We start from the raw sequence: 23,824 nt of genomic DNA, 5'->3' as shown, positions 1-23,824 counted from the left end.
CTAAATAAAATACAAAATACGGCTGGGGATGTGGCTCAGTGATCAAGTGCCCCTGAGTTCAATCCCTGGCACTCCCCAAAATTATAAATTTTAAAATGTCAATATATACAATATGCTGGAAATTTTGTTTTGACACTATCTGAACCATTGATTTTCTTAAAATGTTACATATAAACTTAAAAATACATCATACATGGTTTCTTTAAAACTGTTTCAGCAGAATACAAGCAAAATAGTTCAAGAATCAGTTGTCTGTGTATACAATGTTAATATGTAAGTCAAATATTAGTGAGAAAAGCACACCTCACAATAGGACAAGTTAACAAAAATAAGGATGCTCCAACAGTATCTCAGCAACGGCTTGCAGCCACAGGGATAAAGCCAAGTCCATGGGTTACCAAGAGCAAGTCTACAGCAGTTTTCTGTTGGGACAGTTAAAGCACGTTCAGTTTCAAACCAAATCTGCTTCAGGCTTTCTGGAAAAGTGGGAAATACAGTCTAAAGGCTGTCACTTGAGTTCATAAGCTCTCAATCTCCAGCTGGCCAACATGATGCAGGTCACTCCTTTTAGCAACAGTGAAGGTACAAGTGCTTCAGAAAACTGCCAGTATCTGATTTGACATCGTTTATTCTTCAAGGCTCAAAGAACTCCCTTTTACTGAGTGACATGGAAATGTCAAAGGCATCTTGAATTGATTCTACTCAGGCAAGAGGTTTATATTATAATTCATAAAGCAAAAAAGTTTGGCAAGAAAAAGAAATGCCTCCAAACTTCTACTGTTCTCAGGCACTGTAAACAGCTGTTTTTTTTTTTTTTTTCTTTTATTGGCTGTAAGTAACTAAAAAGTGAATATAAGCCAAGCACAGAGGTGCACACCTAAAATCCTAGGGACTCAAGAGACTGAGGCGGGAGGATTGAAAGTTCAAGGCCAGCCTAGGCAACTTAGTGAAACCCTGAATCAAAATAAAAAATAAAAGAACTGGGGATGTGGTAAAACATTCTGGGTTCAATATAACCATGTGTGGTGATACATGCGACCATGTAGCTCTAGCTACTCAATAGACTGAAGCAGGAAGATCACTTGAGTCCAGGAGTTCAAGTCCAGCCTGGGTAACATAGTGAGATCATGTCTCAGAGAGAAAAAAAGTGAATACAAACAGCTACCATCTAAACATGGTGCAAGAAAGGAAAGATCTGCTAAGAACATCCAATTACATAATGTGGTACCAAAAAACTTAATGTGGTAGCAGTATTAACTTAAAACCTTATAACCATATAGAATCATAAGAAAGAAAAATAAAAGGTGTATGAAAAAAAAAAAATCACTCAAAAGTCCTCCCTAAGCCACTTTGTCAAATCTTAAAGCCATAGCCCTATGTGGTGGCACATATCTGTAATCCCAGAGGCTCAGGAGGCTGAGACAGGAGGGTTACAAGTTAAAGACCAGCCTCAGCAAATTAGCAAGGCCCCAAGCAATTTGGCAAGACCCTGTCTCAAAATGAAAAATAAAAAAGGGTTAAGGATATGGCTCAGTGGTAAAGAGTCCCTGGGTTCAATCCCCAGTACTGGAAAAAAAAAAAAAAAAAATCAAATCCCAAAGTCATGCCAGAAGCATCTTAGAGTAGAAATTGAAAGAACAGGACCTAGAGTCAAAAATCCTGGGTTGAATCCAGACTCAGCAAATTGCTGGTTGAATGACAGTAGATGAGTTATTCAACCTCTCCTAAACTTTGAATTATTTAATTGTGCTCCAGTTTTCTCATCTCATACCAATGGCTTGGTAACTGTGAATACCTATTATACTACTGAGAGGAAAAAAGAAAATAAAAATTCAAAACTGGGTAGAGAAGCATACAACTGTAATCCCAGCTCTCAGGAGGCTGAGGCAGGAGGATCACAAGTTGAAGGTCAGCTTAGGTGACTTAGCAAAACCTTGTCTTCAAGCAAAATGGCAGGATGGTGCAGCTGGATAGGGCTGGGGATATAGATCAGCAGTAAAGTGCTTGCCTAGCATGCATGAATCCCTGGGTTCAATTCCCCAGCACCACAAATAAATAAATAAGGGTTGAGGTTGTAACTGAGTGGTAGAGCACTTGCCTAGCAATGTGAAATACTGGGTCCAATCCCCACTGCAAGTAAGCAAAAAAGAAAGAGAGAGAGAGAGAGAGGGAGAGAGGGAGAAAGACAAACAAAAACTGTTAATATCCCTTGATTTCTTCTCTGCTCACAGCTCAACAAAACGGTAAATATTAGGAACAAGACAAGAATGTCCTCTTTTACCACTCGTATTCACTTACAGTACTGAAAGTCTCATCCAGAGCAAGATCACAAGAAAAATAAAGAACATCCAAAAAGAAAAGGAGAAAGTTAAATTATCCCTGTTTGTAGATTATATCTTTTATACCACCAAAAAAAAAAAAACAAAAACAAACAAAAAAAAAAAAAACCTGTTAGAACTGATAAATTCAGTAAGGCTGCAAAATGCAAAATTAACCTACAAAAATCAGTAGCATTTTTATACACCAATAATAAAACTACTAAGAAAGAAGACAAAAAAAGCAAACCTAATTACAGTAGCAACAAAAACAAAAATAAAATACAGAGGAAAAAAATTGAACCAAAAAAGTGAATGATCTTTACACTGAAAATTTTACAACACCGATAAAATAAATTGAAGAAGACACAAAAAAAAAAAATGGAAAGAATTAATTGAATATTTCCAAATAGCCAGTTGAGGAATAACTTCTAATGTTCTATAACACAGTAGGATAACTATGGTTGTCATCTATTAATTGAATATTTCCAAATAGCCAGATGAGTCTTTTAACAGTTCCCAAAACAAAGAGATGATGTATGTCTGAAGGTGACTGATTTGTCAATTACTGATTTGATCATTACACACTGCATACATGTTATTGAAATGTCACCCTGTAGCCCATAAATCTGTGTCAATTAAAAATAAATACATTTTAAAATATAAATGTAATACTAAACAAATCCTTGGTTCTTTTTTAAGGTAATGATTGCATCAAATACAATATCATGTTTCTAGGGAGTATTCTATGAAGATAGATAGTAATCTTTTGACAAGCTCACCCAAAATCAGTAAGCTTAAGACTCATATCATCTACAGAGGGAATGATTCAAGAGCAAGCGACTAACAATACTCAACTTAGTTCTCAACTAAGTTACCTTGGAGCATTACATATCTAAAAGTTGTTTTGTTTTGTTCTGTTTTGTTTTCTATTCCATGTAGTTAACCAACATAGAAAACAAAGGATATAAACAGTATTGAGTTCTGCAGCTGGCTAGACCTCTATCTGATTTGCTTTTTTTCAGATCATTTTGACTAATCCCTCTTTAGCTACAAATACACTATGGGACACAAGAATAAAGAGGCATCAGGAAGATCAATCTTATGCCCTTTAATCTTTAAGCTCCAAGAACGGTACTCTTAGAAAGATTAAATATCAATCTGAAAAGTGTAAGGGACCTAGAGGTCACCAATCCAAAACAATATGAAGGAATAACCTTTCCCACATCCCTTCATCCAGTGTAGCTGAAAACAGGATGATGTGGCAACAATGGTGGCAACTGCAGCTATCTTTATGTCCCAGGCACTGTACTGAGCATAGATATACACTGATGCATCTAATCAACACACCACAACATGAGAAAATTCTAAAAGGAAGCATAAGATGGAATTTTTAAGACCACTCTGACAAGGGAAAAGAGCCTAAAATTTTAACAGAATGGGTTACAATATTAACATAAAAATAGTCCTATCATTGCTTTTCTAAATGATTTATCATCGTTTTACTTAATACAGTTCAACAGCGATGAGTAAGGCAGAACCTTCACTCACTGAACCCAATAAATAAAACACATTTATCAATAAATGCCTTGTTCCAGACACTGTAGTTAGTATCAAAGGTACAATTACTACCAAAGCCTGATCCTTACAGCCCAGATGCATCTACAGTACTTTGTCCTCAGTAAATGTGCAAGGGGTTCACAACAATGTAAAAGAGAAGAGTAGATTCAAGGGCTTGATTAAATCCCAGCTCTCCCATTGCCTATGAAAGCTGAGGCAAATCAGTTAACCCATAAAAATGCAGATTACATGTATATATTATGTTTGTATTATATATACACATGTACGGTATAAAATAGTTGTTATAAGGACAAAATGTGATTAATAGTGGGCATTAGGCTGGTGTTAGTTTCTGTCATTTCCTTCCTCAAACTGGCAGGTAAGCTGACCCTAAATTTTTTTTCATTACCTCACAGGTTTTGTTTGTTACCTGCTTTAATCCTAAGAGGTTAAAGTTTTTACACTTAAATTTAAGTTTTATAATTTTCCAACTCTATATGTCTGTATACAACTACTATCTTTAGAAATATCTTACCTACTTTGCCCTTAAGATATTGCAAATATAGAGCTGAGGTGAGGGGGAGAGCTCAGTGTACAGCATGTGGCAGGGCCCTGGGTTGTGTCCCTGGGAGTGGGGGTATTGGGGAGAAAGTGCAAATTTCAGTAATAGGAAATTTAGCCTGAATAAATTTTTTTTTAAAGAATTTTTAGGGGCTGGGGAGATAGCTCAGTCGGTAGAGTGCTTGCCTTGTAAGCATAAGGCCCTGGGTTCGATCCCCAGCACCCAAAAACAAAAAAAGAATTTTTTAATCTATGTGCATAAGAATTCAAAAATACAAACACAATTTTGCACTACAAATATTAAAGTAACAGAACAGCTCATAAAAAGACAGTATTCTAACTACGGTAGCTGAGATATAATTTGCTCATGTATATATCATTCCCTCCTCCAATCTGAGAAATTTCCCTCTATGAATTTAACATTGATCATATCAAAACTCAGACCTGACTGCTGGAACATTCACACACTGAAAATTCAAAAAAACAAGGCAAGTGACCCCTGATTACAGATAGGTGTTTAACAGGACTATGCTTATTTTTAAAAAGGGACATCTGACCTCACCCCCAAATGTCTATTGGGGGCATTCTTTCATTCGACTTTTTTTTTTTTTTTTTTTAATCATGCGCCCGCTGAGTGCCAGGCACTGGACAGGGAGGGAACAAACCACACACTCCTCGCCTGCCCAACCCAGGAGTGCCCTGGTGACAAGGCAGCCGGGGTCCCGGCGCCTACAGACCAAGTCCTGGCCACGCCCCGCCTGCGGGGATTAAGCAAGTGACAGCAAGGGACTCGACGCGCCCGTAGACCAGCAGCCCCGACGCACAGCCTCCGCCCTGGGTCTCGAACTCCAGGGCCCAGGCCCGGGGCCAGGGTGGAAGCCCACCACGCCGCGCTCCGCGGAGAGGGGAACCGAGGGCCGCCACGTGCACGCCCGCGCGCCACGGCCTCCCTTGCGTCCCGCGCAGGCGCCCCGCTGCCGGCTCGCGCACCCGCACGCTCGCCCGCGCTCCCGACTCGGCCCGGGCCCCACCAACCCAGGTGGCGTGCTGCCGAATCCCACCAGCCGTCGCCTCTTACCGGCACGCTGAGCCCGGCGCCGCGGCCTCCCGGCTCCCGGCGGCCGCCTCGCGGGGCGCCTCCTCCTCGGCTGCCGCGGCCTCCGCGGAAACCCCGGCCGCGACCCCGGCGGCCGCCTCCGTCCCCACCGCCGCCTCTCGCCACCGAGGATGCGGCTCCGGCCCGTTCGCGGTCACGATCCCCGCCAGGCCGATCACGCCCGGGCCGCCGCCCGCGGCCGCCCCGAGCTCCTCGCTCCGCCTGCATCTGGCCGCCGCCGGCCGACCTGAGCGCACCGGAGCTGGGCCGCTGCGGAGACGCCCTGGCCCTACCGGAAACGGGCCGCACGGAGCAGCCGCGAGCGACAGGCCCCCGGCGGCGGTGGCGAGACGCGGGGTGCGGGGCCGGGGGGGCGGGGCGGCCCGGGGTCCCGGCAGGTGGGGCGGGAGCACCGCCGCGCGGAAGCTGAGGAGTCAGTGGGAGCTGCCCTGGGGGACAGGGGCCACCTCAAGGCCACAGAGACTCGGGGTTGGGGGACGTAGTAAGTGAAAAGACGCCGTAAAGCGTTTGTATAATAGACCCCATTTTTGTAAAAGAAAAAAAATTCAAAAATTAACGTGTTTGCATAAGAAACTCTAACCAAGTATATACCAAAGTGTTGGTTAACTGTGTTGGATTTCCATTGAGTTACCTCTATTTAATCTAATTTTCAAGGATGAATGTTATTTTAAAATTATACCGAAGTCGGTTCAGAAACCCTTCTGAACCCGGTAGCAAACGGGTGGGTGACCCAGGTGAAAGTGTGGACTGCAGCAACTGGGAGCAGGAAGCAGTGCAGTGCGATATGGTAGAGGATAGAAGGGGCCGGGAGGTTGTCAAGAGAATTTTTATAGAAATGACCACGTAGAGCTCACACTAACTGAGCACATGAACACTCAATTCTCATGATTATGAGTGCCCTTGTGCTCAGTGTGAGCTATACTGGGAGGCAGGTACTACCTAGCCCTTATTTTTCAGATGCCTTAACAAAGAGAAGGTAAACATTTGCCTATAGTGATAACAGCTAGATAGTGATAGAACTGGCATTCTAACTGAGCAGTGCCCAGCAAAGAGAAAAAGAGAACAGCTGGTTACACAGATTCACGGGAGCCATTTTTAACTTTGTACTATGGAAACCACGTGAAAAATAATGAAAACAAGGGCTAAAACGTCAGCCTAACAAAAGAAGTGTTTTTTCTCCTGCCAGTCTTTTATGGCCCTTTCTTAAATCCACACACAGTTAACAGTGTTCTTTGCTTCTAATCATCTGCTCTGCACAGACATCATGCTTTGTCCCAAATTCTTAAAAAAGCCATAGACCCTATCCTGAGTAGCTCATTCCCACAAGGAAAATAATCCTATGAACCGATTATTGCACTGCAGTGTGCTGAGTGCCATGAGAGATTCAAGGTCAAGGGCCAAAGAAGTATGCCCAAGCCTTCATGGGAACTAGGCTAAAGTCTGTTGGATAAAGGACTTGGACTTTTTGATAAGTGGGTGGGAGCAGGGGAGCTTTCCTGGCTGAGGGAACTCCTGAACGACTGTAAATTTGAGAGAAACGACTTAAAAACAGTGAACTCTTGGCAGTGGGCAATAGCACACACCTGTAATATTCAGGGGGTTGCGGCCAGCCCAGGCAACTTAGGAAGAGCCTGTTTCAAAAATACAATAAAAAGGGTGGTGTAGCTGAGTAGAAGAGCACTATCTAGCAGGCACAGAGCCTAGGTTTGATCCCTTGTGCTGCAGAAGAAGAAAAAGTAACATTTAAACACTTAATATGCACCACTGTTCTAAGTACTCTCCGTATGTTCCTTTGTTTGAACCTCACAGCAGCCCTATGAGTAAACTGTTGTTATTCTCATTTTATAGATAGGGATCTAAAACACAGATGTTAAGTAACTAAAGATCACACTGCTAGTAGCTGTGAGGTCAATGGCAAAGCACTTGCTTAGTATGTGTGAGGCCCTGGGTTCAATCCTTCATCCTTCACACCCCAAAACCAAAACAATTTTCCCATTTTCTGTGCTCAAGGGGAGGAACTATTGAATTTGAGAGCTCAGAATAGTGATGACTATCTTGATCCTGAGTGCCATTGGCTGTCTTAATTTCACAAGCAGACAAGCGCTACCTACCTTCTCTCTTCCACCATGTGAGGATGCAACTGCTTATGGACAAGAAGGCAGGCCTTCACCAAAAGTCTGTGAGTGCCTTCATCTTGGACTTGACAGCTAGCTCTCTGGGATTTCTTTTGTAAGGACACTAATCCCATTCATGAAGGTCCCACCCTCATGACCTAACAGCCTCTCAAAGGCCCATCACGTAATAACATCACATTGGTAATTGATTTTTACATGACTTGAGGGAGATAAACATACCAAAATGGACATGGAAGAAAGTGAAATTTATCAGCATACCACTGGCTGAAACTTCCACCAAAACAAAGATCTACATATTAATCTCATCAAATATTTGTGCAAATCATGACCTTGGCACATTTAGAGCTGCATACAATTTTTGTGGTGGCTTATTCTGTGTGGGAATGATTAGCAGCATCCCTGGTCTCTCCCCACTAGATACCAGTGTCAACCCTTCTGCTCTCAGTTACAATAACCAAAAATGCCTCCAGACATTGCCAGATGTCCCCTGAGAAGCAAAAATTATGGCTATACAATAAACTTCAAGAAGTTCCCAAAATTATGAGATTAAAAGACCATTGGCTTTCATATTAAGCCAATTCCATTAAAGCACAGTGAATGTGCTTGATACTTTTATTTAGCAGTCAGTTGAAGATTCAGTAACACTATGAAAAGGTATTACTATGCCTGTTTAACAGACTTGTGGAGAGTGGTAGCTAACATTTATTAATTTAACATTTATTTTGCACCTGACACTATTCTACATACACAAATTCATTTAATCTTCGTAATATCACTAGAAAACAAACAATGCCTTTATTACCCCCACCAGGTCCTGTCCCTGCTCTCCAACTCAGGGAAATCTCTCCAGCAACTCTCCCTACTCTCTCCAACATGCCAGTTTTTAACCTTCTGAAGGACAATTCCCTTTAGCATGTGTTATTTCCACCTTTTTCTTTGTAAAATAACTCAGCTCTGCATCCTAATCCGGTTTTCACTCCATTTCTCTACTCCCATTGTAACAAAACTCATCAAAAGAGTTATCAGTTCTCCCATCTACTCTTTAGTCTCCAGGAGGCTTTGCCATTTCACCAAAACAGTGTATCAAGATTCATGATGATCTCATGTAACTAAATCCAACCTCAGGTTTCCAGTCCTGATCTTAACTTGATTTATCAGCCTCATATGATACACTTGATATTCCATCCTCCTTGAAACATTTTCTTCTTGTTACTTGTAGAGCAACATGCCATTCTTGGAATTCAAAGATAAATAGTCCTTATCCTTCACTCTGTCAGGAAGACTTGGGGAATAGCAAAAGGCTTCTGGACATTTGGATTCACCTATAAATCTGTTGTGGCTCTACTTCCAGACTTCATGACAAGACACATAAAGAAAATGATAATATTTAAAATGAATATTATAATCTTGGATAACAAGACTGCTTCCAACAGAGGGGTACACCCCCCACCCTCCCAGACCTCCCTACCTCCCACCTCTGCAGTCAGCCTAAGGCCTGGGGACACAGGATATGCATTAAATGGCTCTAGTTTGCCTTTGTGTAAAACAATCTCATCTGTTTTCCTGTCCTACACTAACAATGCAATCATTTAATGTCCTTAGTAACAGACCTCTTTGTCATATCAATTGATCTACAAGGTCAACATTATTCCTAGATTCTCCTCCTTAGAACTGAAAAATACTAACTCCTTCTGTTTGAGGTCTATCATGTATCTCTTTCATATGCTCTACAGCATCTAGTACAGTGGTGAAGGCAGAGAATTCTTTTTAAAAGAATGTCATAATCTTGCTCCAGATACTATCTCTTCAGAGATATTGAGAAATATCTAATTTCTCCTAATTGCCTAATTGTCTAATTTCTAATATCTATTTTCTCCTGATTGCCATATCTATGGACAGCACTTCTACTCTACCAACCAAAAGGAGTTAGAAATATCTTACTGTAAAATAGTCACCAAGCAGCCCAGTACCATGGCACACATCTGTAATCCCAGATGCTGGGGAGGCCGAGTCAGGAGGATCTTAAGTTCAAAGCCAGCCTCGGCAAAAAGGGAGACGCTAAGCCACTCAGTGAGACTGTGTCTCTAAATAAAATACAAAGTAGGGCTGAGAATGTGGCTCAGTAACAGAGTGCTCCTAAATTCAATCCCTGGTACCATGCACCCTCCAAAAAAAAAATAGTCACCAAGCCTGGTGTGGTAGCACACATCTCTAACCCTAGCAATTTCAGAGGTTGAGATAGGAGGATCGCAAGTTTGAGGCCAGCCTCAGCAATTTAGCAAGGCCTTCAGCAGCTATCTCAAAATCAGAAATAAAAATGGCTGGGGATATAGCTCAGTGGTAAAGTGCCCCTGAGTTCCATCCCTAGTATCAAAACAATAGAATAAATTTAAAAGTAAATAAAATAGTTAACAAAAACAGCAAGTCCAGAACATCCCTTTCTTATACTTTCCTCATTGGAAATCCTTTCTGATATCTAACCCATTGTAACCATATGTTTTAAATCTACATGCTCTGGATTTGTTCTTGTAAAGGAAGAGCAGCTCATCAATACTCTTCGTGATAACACCATGAACTGGTTGTGTTGATGGCCCAATATCAATGGACTATACACACAAAGTTTTTCACTGCAGGTCACTAGAAACAAACACAGCGAGGACAGGTTGAGGCATAAAGCTTCTCAGAGAAAAGGGATTTCAGAAAATCAAGGCCTAAGTTCACTTTATGCAAAGCCTTAGAAGTCAAGGCCACTCCCCAAGGAAAGGAGTTCATTTAGGACACAGTGTTTCCCTTTTGGTTTTTATGTTGTTTTGCTTCTATTGTAATTTATTGACAACAAAGAACAAAGACACAAACTGCTAAGATTGGGAACTCAGAGGTTTTTATTGTCCTGAGATTCTTCTGTTCTGTGGTGGAAAATAAACCTGGGATGATTATCTCTCTCTGCTAATGCTGTCACCCTAGAAATAAACATTCCCTGGACAGTGGGTGAAAAGTAAGAACTTTCACTGCTAGAGTAACCAAGTCAGAGTCAGGATCCCACACCTAGATACCCACTTGCATTTCATTTGCTTCTGAAACTTCCCCATCACAAAAGTAAAAGTTACCTCTCCATAAACACAGTCTTTTACTCAAAAAGTAAATTTTTTTAATGATTCAAGAAATGTATGATGAAAGTCAGGATGGGAATGTACACCTGTAATCCCAGCAACTCGAGGCGCTGAGGCAGGAGGATTGCAAGTTCAAGACCAGCCTCAGCAATTTAGGAAGTCCCCAAGTAACTTAGTGAGACCCTGCCTCAAAATAAAATATAAAAGGGGCTGGGGATAACCGCCCCTGGGTTCAGTCCCCATACAAAAAAAAAAGTCTGGGGGTGGGGGAAGAAAAGGGAAGGGAGGGGAAGGAAGGGAGGAAGGAGGGAGAGAGGCAGGGAGGAAGGAAGGAAGAAAGAAAGAAAGAAAAATACCTCGTGGAAAACTCTTGTGCTTGAAACTTAGTTTTCACACTCAACCAAATGATCCAAGTAATGAAATCAGTCCTTCTGATTCAGAAATCAGAGCCCACCTCAGTCCCAAATGCCTTTGTGAAAGGCATTTCACTTTCTGTTTAGGCCCAGAAATCGAGGAACCAGAAAAAAAAAAATCATTCTCCTCCCAAAAATGAAAAGAATACAGGTAAGCAAAGTTGGAAAGGTTTATTAATATCAAATAGAAAGAAAAAAATGACTTTGGAAGACAGAAGGGGATTCAGAAGGGGATATTGTGCATTTCCTTTAGAAAATTCCAGTTTAACAGCACCTTTGTGAGCTATGGTTCCCCTTTTCTAGGAAGTTGAGAAATTATTATTAGCCTTGTAATTCAGGGGATCACAGCATCAAGAGTACTCGGGGCTTTTCAAAACTGAATTGCAAGCCCCATCCTTCTGCAACTTAACAAGTTCCACCAGGTAATTTATACACACATTACATTTTGAGAAGCACTGATTATAGCTGTAAGGATTAAAGAGCTCCCAGGTGATGCCAGTGTTGCCCTCTAATAACTTCACCTGGGGCATCACTGGTTTTCCCCTTTGACTGCACATGAGAATTACCTAAGGAAATTCAAAGTGAAATGATACCCAAGTCTCTCCCAATAGATCCTGAGTAAACAGGCCTGGAATAAGGCCCAGACATTAATACTTTTCAAAAGCTCCTGAGTGGTTTTACTGAGCAGCCTATGATGAGATCTGCTTACTAGATCAACCCTGCATTTTATAGGAATTAAACCTCATCCCCAAACTGACCAGTGGAGGATGGGGAGGGGCAGGGACTAGTTCACATGCTCACGTTAGCAGGGCCTGGCATTTCTGAAGCCAGTAAGCAGGCTAGAAACCCAGCAGGCATTGATGTTGTCCTCTTGAGTTCTCAGTCTGGAAGCAGAAATCCTTCCTCTTCTGGAAGCCTCAGTCTTTTCCCTTAAGGCCTTGAAGTGATTGGGTGAATTCCATCCACATTGTGGATCCACTTCTGCTTTACTCAAATTCTACTGATTTCAGTGTTAATCATATCTGAAAAGTGCTTTCATAACATCTAGATTGATCTAATCAAACAACTGGGTCCGGCAGCTAGACAAATTGACATATAAAATGAACCATCACATTAGATAGATTCAAATTTACAGAACTATAGTTCTCTTAGATGCATTCCATAGTCAAGTTTTCTTCTTCTTTTTTTTTTTTTTTTTTATGGGAAAACAGAGAAAGAAGGCATACCCATTACCTTCTAATAAAATTAATTAGAAGAAGTTACACATACACATTCACAGGAGTATGTGCATATTCAGAATTCCCAGACTCTTCCATAAATTGCTCACTACCTTCTAATAAATTTAATTAGAAAAAATAAATCCTCCCCCAAAATTATTTATTTCTATTTTGAAGAATTGATAAGAAAAATTCAGCAAGCAGTCAGATCATTTTACCACTTCTCTGCAGACTCATGTTCCCCAACATGCGATAGATCTAAATAGAGGTGAGGTCTGGAAACAGCTGGTAGACACTGAGCTTTTCTCTCAAGCCAGGCCTGACTGTCCTGTCCCTGCTACCTCTCCAGTTTCAATCCTCACTTTGCAAGCTCTGGTTATGCTGTTTTTTTCCATTCCTCCTCTTTCACATTCAGGCTTATGAACAAGCTCTTCTCATTGGGGCTGAGGCCTTCTTTCTCCCACCCTCACCCCTTATTCACCTTTGGCCTAGCTAATGGCCCTTCATTCTTCTGAGTCTCAACCTAGACTCTTAGATCTCTCACTCAGGGAGTTCCTGCCTCTACCCCCCAACACACACACCTGGGTCACATGTGCCCAGTGGCATGCTGTCCCCTGTTATTTACCTGTTTATATTCCCAAATTGTGTCTCAATGCAGGGTCTTGTCTTATTCCATGACATCACCAGCATTTGAATCTGTCACGTAGTAGACATTCATTAGGTATTTATTGGAGAAAGGAAGAACAGAAGAAAAGAATGAAGAAGAAAGGAACTTCTATAAGCTCTTTCTCTCACTAGCCAACTTAGCTCTTGCAACTGGAAAACAGCCTGCAATGGCATTTACCTACAAAATTTTAGTGTGTATAGTAACTTTATTTAGCCCTTTCAGGTGCTAGGAAGTCTCTACCTAGTGACCCAGCATTCTTGGGACTTGCTTGTGATGTTGATAAAACCAAGCAGTTATAGGTGTAAGGCAGCAGGAGGCTGGACCAGGGTGGTAACAGCAGGAATGTAAAGGAACTGGTAAAAGGAACATTCATAGGTAAACTGGACTGTGTGCATGTGTGTTTGGGTCATGGTAAAAGGTACAAGATCAGATGATTGGGAGAATCTGGTTCTTGATATTACAAGATAGTATCAATTCAATTCCTTATCAAATTTGAGATATTAGGGAAACATTCAAAATTACAGTTGAACACACTTTTTTAAAGCCAAGAAAATCTATAGCCCTTCACAAATTTGTCATCTTTATGTCTGTTACAGCTAGACTGGCCAGTTGGCAGAGCAGGTGCTACTCACAAGGCATGCACTGAGGGTCATCTGAAGGATATTCCTCCCATCACCATCATCATGCCAAAGGGCTTGGAATTCTGTAATTAAAGCAGCACTTGTTATATATCACGGAACATCTCTAAAAGGAAAGATAAATAGTAGTCAACTCTGGGAAAGGGAAGCTGGGAGGTTGGAGATCAGGATTGGGGACAGACATATCCTCTACCTTTTACCCTTTAGAACTCATCAAAATCTTTATCATGTGCATAGATTTATTTTCATTTTGAGACCCATCTCGCTGTTACTGAGGCTACCCTTGAACTTGGGATCCTCCTGCTTCAGTCTCCTGAGTTGCTGAGGTTTCAGGCACATGCCAATATGCTCAGCTATGTACATAGACTTTTGATCCACAAAGGGAAATTTTTCCTTTAATTTTAAATTTTAAATTGTCAATAGGGAATTGATTCAATACACCCATTAAATAGAATAATGTGCAGTTGTTGAAATGAAAAAAGATAACTCTAGATGTATGGATTCAGACACTCTCTGTGATGACAAACAAAATTTAGGGTGTAAACATTAAAAATGCACCTCTAAATATGTATTGGTATATGCATAGGGGGGAAGCTGCCAAAATATACAGTAAACTGATTGCACTGATTACCCAACAGCAAGGTGAAATTAGAGGAGACTTCTTTTGTACATTTACATTTTTACATAGGCTGAACTCTTTTATGAGGAGTGTATTACTATGTAATCAGGAAAAAAAAAAGATAAAACAATTTTCGACATTAGAAATAGTCAAGAATAGAAGAAGGGTCATTATCTTCAGGAGTGGGCAAATTTCAAAGACCTTAGGCTGTAAATCAGGTCTATATGTGGAATCTGTGCATTCAGGCAGGGAGAAATGTTGCAGTTCCATTTTTGACTCACAACAGTGCCTCAGTAACCTCCAATAATTAAGATTGGAACTATAGAATAGATAGTTTGTCTTTTTCTCCAGTTCATCACCATCTAGGAACTTATCACTAAGAGCTCAAAAAAGCAGTTTTGTAGTATGAGGTCATTGCAATCTAAGGTCATTTAACATTCCTTTTTGATCCCAAATAATCAGTTCTCTCCTTTTCCTTCTCCAAAGTCTTCTCAGTCCTTTATCAAAAAATTGCCACAAGAGGGCAGCAGGTCCGCACACAAGGAGACCACTTAGGCATTGTGATCATAAAATGCAAGATGGTAATGCCTTTATAATAATGATACCAAAAGTTTAGAGATTTCATCATCTTTCTCTGAAGGTGTGTGCAACCACATTTGATATTCTCTTAGAAAAGATAAACAATGGTTGGCAAAGAGTCATGCTAGTGAGTGGAGCTAATTTGTTTCTCTCTCTTCCAGATACTGGCCAAGAAGAGGTGAGATAGAACAGAAAGAAATCTAGGTAGAACCTAAGACTTAATCCCAATGCAAATTCTTGTACCAGGATGGAAGGTGAATCATACTACAATGTGAGCACAGTTAACAGCACCCTGGTAAATCACCAGCCTTTGGAACGCCATAGACTGTGGGAAGTTGTTACCATTGCAGCTGTGACTGCTGTGGTCAGCCTAGTGACCATCGTGGGCAACGTCTTGGTCATCATCTCCTTCAAAATTAACAGTCAGCTCAAGACAGTTAACAATTACTACCTGCTAAGTCTAGCCTGTGCAGATCTCATCATTGGGGTCTTCTCCATGAACCTCTATACCACCTACATCCTCATGGGACGCTGGGCTCTTGGGAGTCTGGCTTGTGACCTGTGGCTTGCACTGGACTACGTGGCCAGTAATGCTTCTGTCATGAACCTTCTGGTGATCAGTTTTGACCGGTACTTTTCCATTACAAGACCCCTAACATATCGGGCCAAGCGTACCCCAAAGAGGGCTGGCATCATGATTGGCTTGGCCTGGCTGATCTCTTTCATCCTCTGGGCCCCAGCCATTCTCTGCTGGCAGTACTTGGTTGGGAAGCGGACAGTACCACCAGATGAGTGCCAGATTCAGTTCCTCTCGGAGCCTACCATCACTTTTGGCACTGCCATTGCTGCCTTCTACATCCCTGTTTCTGTCATGACTATCCTCTACTGCCGAATCTACCGGGAAACAGAGAAACGAACCAAGGACCTGGCTGACCTCCAGGGCTCTGACTCTGTGGCTGAAGCTGCCAAGAGAAAGCCAGCTCACAGGGCTCTGCTCAGATCCTGCTTTACCTGCCCTCAACCTACTCTGGCACAGAGGGAAAGGAACCAGGCCTCCTGGTCGTCCTCCCGCAGGAGCACCTCCACCACTGGAAAGCCATCCCAAGCCAATGACCCCAGCACTGACTGGACCAAAGCTGAGCAGCTTACTACCTGCAGCAGCTATCCCTCCTCAGAGGATGAGGAGAAGCCCACCACTGACCCTGTCTTCCAAGTGGGCTACAAGAGTCAGGAGAAGGAAAGTCCAAAGGAAGAATTCAGTGCTGGAGAAACCAAGGAAACTTTTGTGAAAGCTCAAACTGAAAAAAATAACTATGACACCCCAAAATACTTCCTGTCTCCAGCAACTGCTAATAAACTCAAGAGTCAAAAATGTGTGGCCTATAAGTTCCGATTGGTGGTAAAAGCTGATGGGACCCAAGAGGCCAACAATGGCTGTCGCAAGGTGAAAATCATGCCCTGTTCCTTCCCAATGTCCAAGGACCCTTCAACAAAAGGCCTTGATTCCAACCTAAGTCATCAAATGACCAAACGAAAGAGAATGGTCCTGGTCAAAGAGAGGAAAGCAGCCCAGACCTTGAGTGCCATTCTCCTGGCCTTCATTATCACATGGACCCCATATAACATCATGGTCCTCGTGTCCACCTTCTGTGACAAGTGTGTCCCTGTCACTCTGTGGCACTTGGGCTATTGGTTGTGCTATGTCAATAGCACCATCAACCCCATCTGCTACGCCCTCTGCAACAGAACCTTCAGGAAGACCTTTAAGACACTGCTCTTCTGCCGATGGAAAAAGAAAAAACTGGAAGAGAAATTGTACTGGCAGGGGAACAGCAAACTACCCTGAAGAGTTCACAGCTCCCTCAAAAGAATAATGACCATATCTTGTTTGCATATTTTAAAAATGTCATCTGTCATTTTTGAGTCCCTGAATACTTTTCTAAATTGTCAAAAGAAAGGGTTTACAGGAGGTAATTGCTGCCACACTAAAAGATTCTTGCCTGTCACCACTGGAGTTTACCAATGATATAGACAGACCCGTGACCTTTCACTGGAAGCACACCCAGGTCACAAGAAACAATGACCTACGAAACATTTGTCTCACTTTCTGTGGGAAACAACAGGGACCAGATGGAAGCCCTCCCCTGTGAAACCTGTCATAGAGTTTTGTGCAGTATGTGTCTATGAAGTTGTCTTGTACCAGTGAGGATCAGGAGAATGCCAATATTCTCTATTAACAAGAGTGATATTCAACTGACTTCTAAGAATGTCTTCGTTATAAACCGATCAGTATTTATTATGCAGCTATTATGTGATCTGTACTGTGGTATGTTTTCCTGCCCCTACATCTGAATGAAGGTCTTGCTCTTCCCTGTCTTGACCATGCCCATTCCTGTACTCATGGAAACCATGCTGATCTCCACAGAACCATCCATCTCTTGGGATCCAGGTCCAGATAGATATTGAGACCTGGGAATACCCAGTGCTTTAGAGGGGCACCTATTCTGTTAATGAAGATAATTTAGCCTCTACAGTCATTATTTTTATTTTTACTAGTGAGATTTTTTTTAGATAAAACCGAAAATATATATCGTATATTCTATTTTGTACCCATTTGAAGCCATTTACTTGTACTATGTTCGTAGGAGGACTAGTAGTGTGACAGCCCTTCACTGGTAAAGATCTTCTCCATGATATTTAATCATGGTTCTTTTATACTGTTTTCAGAGAGCTTGTTTTCTAATTTGTTCACAAAGCAAAACTGAGGTAAAATGGAAAAACATTTGCTTTCACTCTGGGCTTTTGAATTTCTCTAAGAGCCCTTTGGAAAGTCCCCAATTTCTCTGATCCAGACTCCCAATTCACACCCAGGCACAGGCAGGTCAGTATGCTGCCCCCAGGCACAAGTGCTATTTAGGGCAAACAGAAGAAACAAGCTTTCTTTTTCCATAGGTCCTTCAAACAGGGATGTAGAAATTATTTATTTATTCATTCCTTGACAAATTCAGTCAAAAATGAGAAGCCCAGAAAAGCCCAGTTTAGGTCCAGTGGAGCCAACTTAAAAACAAAATTTTCAGCTAAAGGGTGTTGCTCTGTGGTAGAGCACTTGCCTCGGGTTGAGTCCCAGCAGCAAAACAAAACAAAAAAGTGAAAGCTTCCTCTTTAAAAACAGGTCATAGTAATGCATAAAAACAGAAGTTTCACACATTAGAAGATTGGGATCATTAAAAACCAATTTAACTGAAATCTCTAAGTGTCTATAAAAAAAAACTGAATCCAAGATGCTTCTTTGATGCTTCTGAAAATAAACCAATGTACAAAAAATTGAAATTACAAAATAGATCATAAAATTAATGAAAAATCCACAAAGAAATCAGTATGACAGTACACGAAGAGTTCAGAGATGAGACACTCCTGTCAGAAGCCCAATCTTTAACTGGCTGACTGTATCTGCTGCTGTGAGAATCTCCAGACTTCATTTGACTTAACATAGGACAGCTTTTTTTCAGCTTTATTTGCGAAGGAAATGGGAGAAAGAGCTCCCTTACTTGTCCTGGGAGTTAGTTATATATCTGAGTACAAGGAGAGCTTTCATCTACCCCTGAAGAGTAATCCTCTAGGTGACGTGCCAAGGCGGCTTCAGGGTGGGAGACTCTCATGCAGGACAAGGCTGGTCCACCCAGGCCTCTCTTTCAGCCCTGCAGGGACTTGACACTGGGATGAAACATCTTGGAAGCACTACAGCTGCTGATCCTTTGTGAAGGGCAGGTTAACACCTGCCAAGAATTCAGTAGAGAATGTTAACTAATTGGCTCAGTTCTTCAGAACAGAGGCTCCCAGGCCTACATGATACCAACAGGGTGAGACTTCATAAGCAATCCTGCTCCACCAGCTCTAGATAAACAGTTGATTCTTTCCATTTAAGATTTGGCTCCTGACAAAAATGAAAATCACCCCATGGGAATAGCAGTTTAAGCTCATATTGGGCACTCATTGTTCATAATAGATAAGCCAATTCAAACAAACAAACAAAAAAATGCAGAACAGGGTCAGGGAAGGGGTGCAGTATTCTTTACCCTGACTTTGGAAGGTCACCAGTTTTGCAGAATATCCATGCCCCTTGACATAGACAAAAAATGCCCCAAACTACTAAGGAAAACTAGATTTCTCTCAAGTAGGCACTTGTGGAGTCCCCCAGAATGAACAGATCCAACTGTAAACAAAAGGGACTGAGTGGGTATTTGAATGGGGTTTGAGCTGATTTCAATCTTAGGCCTTCTATGCCCTTGGTCTCCCAAGCTCTGCCTATGGTCTCCCAAGCTATGCCTATAGCTCTGACCATCCATTGGATGCTGTTTTGTTGCTAACAATGTGATTTGTTTCTCTTTGGCTATGAATTTGATGGCTTGTCATGGAATCTTTGTTTTCTGTACAACTTTTGGTTAAACAAAGCATGTTGTCAATATTCCTGGCCTCTGCTTTGCTCCTTTGGTGAGTGTCCTTTGAGATGATATTGGCTCTTTGTAATTGTGAAATCTGTACCTAAACCTCTGAATTGGAATATCCAGTTGTCTTCTGTAAATACTGCAATTACAGCAAAACATTTGTATTGTACTAGTACTCTTCTGGATATTAAAGACATGTAACCACACAGTGATTCAATGCAAAGTGTTTAAGAGAATAGTCTCAGGTTAGCACATTAGATTCATCCATGTTAGGGTCGACACCTTCATATGGCGTGGACTTTATAGAAAGGAAGGTGTATGAAAGTACAATATGGATGTGTGCCTCTCTTGCTACCTGTTGTGATTCCCAGTTCTTTCCTCCAAGTTACCAATGACCAAATTAGGATTAAATAGTGATGACAAGAGGTCTGTAACTAAAACGCTTCCTGTCCCTCCACAAGGGAAGTGAGGCAGACCTTGCAGCACAGCCCTTTATCAGGTAGAGACTATACCAAACGGAACAGCCATGTTTCCTGTTCAGTCATTTCATTCCCATTATAAATAATACTAATTTCCACCTCCCTCATGTCACTTTACCAATAAAGTTCAAGATTATATGAACTCTGGGCTTTTTCAAAAGCCCAGGTTGAGAGTGGGAGGGAGAAGAAAAATAGAAGTGTCAGTGAAGACAACAGAAACACATTTTTAAAAAAAAAAACTTTTTTGAAATAATTTTGAACTTGCAAAAAAGCTGCAAAAATAGTACAAATAATTCCTACATCCCTCACCTACATTATGCACTTAACATTTTTCCACATTTGTGTGTGTATTTCTCTGTGTGTGTACATATTTACACACTTTTTTTTTTCTCAACCATTTGAGAGTAAGTTGCAGACATCGTGTCCATTTTACCTCTAAATTTCTTAAGAACAAGATTATTTTACAGACCAGGTGCAGTGGCACACACCTGTAATCCCAACTATTCAGAAGGCTGAGGCAGGAGGATCACAAATCTGAGGCTAGCCTGGACAACTAAGAAAACCCTGTCTCAAAATAAAATTTTTAAAGGGCTGATGATGTAGCTCTGCCGTAGAGTGCTTGCCAAGCCTGAGTAAGGCCCTGGGTTTAATTGCCAGTACTACAGAAGAAAAAAAGAAAAAGAAAAAGAAGAAGGGGAGGAAAAAGAAAGAAAAGTTATTCCACAATACAAATATGAAAATCAGGAACTTTGACTTTGCTATTACGTAATTTATAGTCCATACTCAAAGTTTACCAGTTACCCAAATAATTTTTACTTTAAGAATGTCTTTTCCAGTTAAGGATCTAATTCAAGACCACAGATTGCATTTAGTAGTTAGGTCAGGTTTAGATCTGGAAGAGGTCCTCAGCTTTGTCTTTCATAACATGGTTGTTTTTTAAGAGTACCTAAATTCAATTTTTGTAGTATCAAACTTTACAGTTTCCCCCCATACTTTTTGATTTAATTTTGTTTTATAAGTAAAATATTTGTATGTTTACAAAGTATACAAAAAGATACACTCAAAGAAGTGTCACTGCATCTTCTACTTCTTCCATCCCATTTTTATCTTCCCTATAGGTAACAATTTTTTTCAGTCTCTGATTTTTCCAATTTTTGTTTCTTTTTTACTTTAACAAACTTTTAGCCATTTTTAGGCATTGCATCCATGATAAAAATATTCTGCATATACTTTTATTTCGGTTTCCAAAGTTCAAGAAAATATTTACTGATTTTCAACTATGAAAAACAAAAAGTTGACTCCTACATGGTGACAGCTACTTCCAAAACACCCATCTCTCAACTTAAAAAGCTGTGCATACATGGGCATGGGTACTTCTATGAAGAGACCCTTTGTTGGGTACCACATGCTCTCCATCAAGCTAAAGATGTGGGTCCTAGAGAAAGAGACATAGTTTGCAGCTTGTTGGAGCATCTGCTGTTACTCAGAGCTATGAGAACAAGAAGTAGAACAAGTTGAACAACCCTGGAGACAACGAGGTATAACAGGAAAGAGACTGATTCAGTTATACTTTCACATTAAATTCAAAAAGGACACAGCATTATCCTCCCCAAATTGCACGTTCCCTCATTTCCCCTCATAATTCATTAATTAATATACATGTTGATGTTTGTGGGGGAGGGGGTACAACCTTAAATGTGTCTGTAACCTATACTTGGACAAAGAAAGCCAAGCCTGGTTTTGCTCATTGCACTTGACCATCACCCTCACTTATCTATGTCAGCATGGCAATCTATCTGCCCAAAGTCCTAATTTCTTATTTTACATGACTCTTGAAACAAATCTCCTACTACTAGATTCCCCAAAGGATGCCCTTATGCTCCCCCAAGAGTAGTTGTCCAAAGAGTGTCATTTTTTTCCAGTCTTTGGTGGTGATTTTTTTGGAGAAGGTTACTTGTATGAATGCATCTGTACTGGGGTCCTCGTAAAGGAATGGCCCCTCACCTTCAACAAAGACTGGTCCACATTCAACTCTGTTAACCACAGTATCACAAGCTAGGGAACAGGTGCTTATTCTTAGTAGTTCTCCATGTATCCAAAGACAGACACAGTCCAGTCACTCTTGATCAAAATCCAAGAAGCTATTGATCATGCTATACAAACTTAGCCTAGTCCCCCTACAGAAGCATACAGTAGACTGCCATGGATGGAAAGTCCTTTGACAGGTCTGTTGGTACACAGAAGGTACAGCCTATTCAGGAAAGTCATAAAAAATAAAGTGTTTAACTCAAAAAATAATACCAGCCAGGCACCGTGGCTCATACCTCTAATCCCAGGCAAAGGATCACAAGATCAAGGCCAGGGTTAGCAACTTAGTGCGACCCTTCTCAAAATAAAATTTTAAAAGGGCTGGGGTGTGGCTCAGAGGTAGAGCATTTGCCTAACATGTGCAAGGCCCTGGGCTTAATCCCCAATACTAAATATATAAATAAATAGACAAACCTACCTGATACTACCTTTTTTTATACTTGCTATATTTTATAATGTAATAATACATATTTGCTTGGAAAACTAAGCACACAACAAAAAAGTACCAGTGATTCTACCAGCCAGAGATATGTCTGCCAAACACCTTAGCATCTAGATATCCTTGTGTTTTTTTTTTTTTCTATTTACAAACACAGACTTCCAAAAACTCTCAGAGCTACTAAGGCTATTAGTAATTGGCAATTCTCACACAGAAAATATCTACCCACTCAAACTGTTGAAAGCCGGAAGTCATAAGGCTTCAAGTAACATGGAAAACTCCTGTCCATAACTAAAAGATGATTAGGAAAAAGTTACCTCATCATCCTTTTCCATCTCTGTCAGATGCACCCCGTACATCTTATTGTACAAGGATTACTGACCTGGGGAATTCTTGAGAAGAACCAATTACTATCCACAGATATATTTTTTAGATATTTATAAAATCTTATTTTTAAAACAGCTATTTGCTTCCTTGAACTGAGTGGCTTATAAAACACACTTTTTCACAGTTCTGGAGGTCAGAAATCTGAACTCAAGGTGCCATCAGGCCCTGTTCCTTCTGAAGGCACACGGGAAGGATTTGTCCTAGGCCTCTCCCCTGGCTGGTGTTCTCTGGATTTTAGATGACCATCTCCTGCCTGTGTTTCCTCACATCATCTTCCCTCTGGGCACGTCTTTCTCTGTCCAAATTTCCCCCTTTCAAAAGGACACTGTCACTTGGGTGAGAGTCTACCATAAAGACTTCCCTTTAGCTTTATTACCTCTTTAAGGACACTATTTCCAAATGAGGCCACATTCTGAGGTACTGGGGGAAAAGACTCTAACATATAATGATAACCAAACAAGAAAAACAATTTCCTGTTTTATAGATGAACAAACTATAGACCCAATTCTGGGTAGGACTTCGTAGGCTTTTAGAACTGCTACGGAGAAGATATGCAGTGTCCTTAACTCCATCACAGAGACCTGGCAGGACAAGGCTTTTTCAGCTACGACAGTTACCATGTATTCTTCAAGTACATGTTGGCACTTATCTCCTGGCCTGAAAATAATACAGGAACCTAAAGACAGGGGACATGATATTCCAAGCTCCTTCAGGTATGGAAGAAGTATGTTCTCTAAGTATCTAACCTAAAAATCTGGAATCTCTCTCTCCCCACCCCCCCATGAGGGTATGTTCTCTAAGTGTCTAACCTGAAAATCTGGAATCTCTCTCTCTCTCTCTTTCTACTGGGGATCAAACTCAGAACCTTGAGCATGCTACAAGCACTCTACAACTGAAACATACCCCAGCCCTACCCTAGAAATTCTTCAAGGGAAATTTTCCTTCCTAAATTCCCAGAATTGCCTTTCTGAATCTCTATAGGTTTAAATATCAAAATAGGATCAAATCGAGATCTTAGGCTTTTAATTTCTATAATGGGACAAGTGGACCATGAT

General features: G+C 41.1%; 2 protein-coding genes across 3 annotated transcripts in view; one reads left to right on the top strand and one right to left on the bottom strand.

Annotated features, from left to right (window-relative positions):
* Positions 1-5,907, bottom strand: part of AVEN (apoptosis and caspase activation inhibitor) — a 204,578-nt gene extending 198,671 nt beyond the window's left edge. The window contains exon 1 of the mRNA XM_079126365.1: positions 5,515-5,907. Within this exon, the coding sequence (XP_078982491.1) occupies positions 5,515-5,760 (246 nt within the window). The 5' untranslated portion in view covers positions 5,761-5,907. The remainder of the gene's footprint in view (positions 1-5,514) is intronic.
* CHRM5 (cholinergic receptor muscarinic 5) overlaps positions 1-19,588 on the top strand; it is a 90,134-nt gene extending 70,546 nt beyond the window's left edge. For both annotated transcript variants that reach the window (XM_079126360.1, XM_079126361.1), the window contains exon 2: positions 15,093-19,588. In XM_079126360.1, coding sequence (XP_078982486.1) covers positions 15,179-16,777 — 1,599 coding nt within the window. In that variant the 5' untranslated portion in view covers positions 15,093-15,178 and the 3' untranslated portion in view covers positions 16,778-19,588. The remainder of the gene's footprint in view (positions 1-15,092) is intronic.
* The last annotated feature ends 4,236 nt before the right edge of the window (positions 19,589-23,824 follow it).

Source organism: Sciurus vulgaris, assembly GCF_902686455.1.
Source record: "Sciurus vulgaris genome assembly, chromosome: 2".
Lineage (NCBI taxonomy): Eukaryota > Metazoa > Chordata > Mammalia > Rodentia > Sciuridae > Sciurus > Sciurus vulgaris.
The sequence above is the reverse complement of the archived record's forward strand: the minus strand, read 5'-3'. Positions and strand labels throughout refer to the sequence as shown.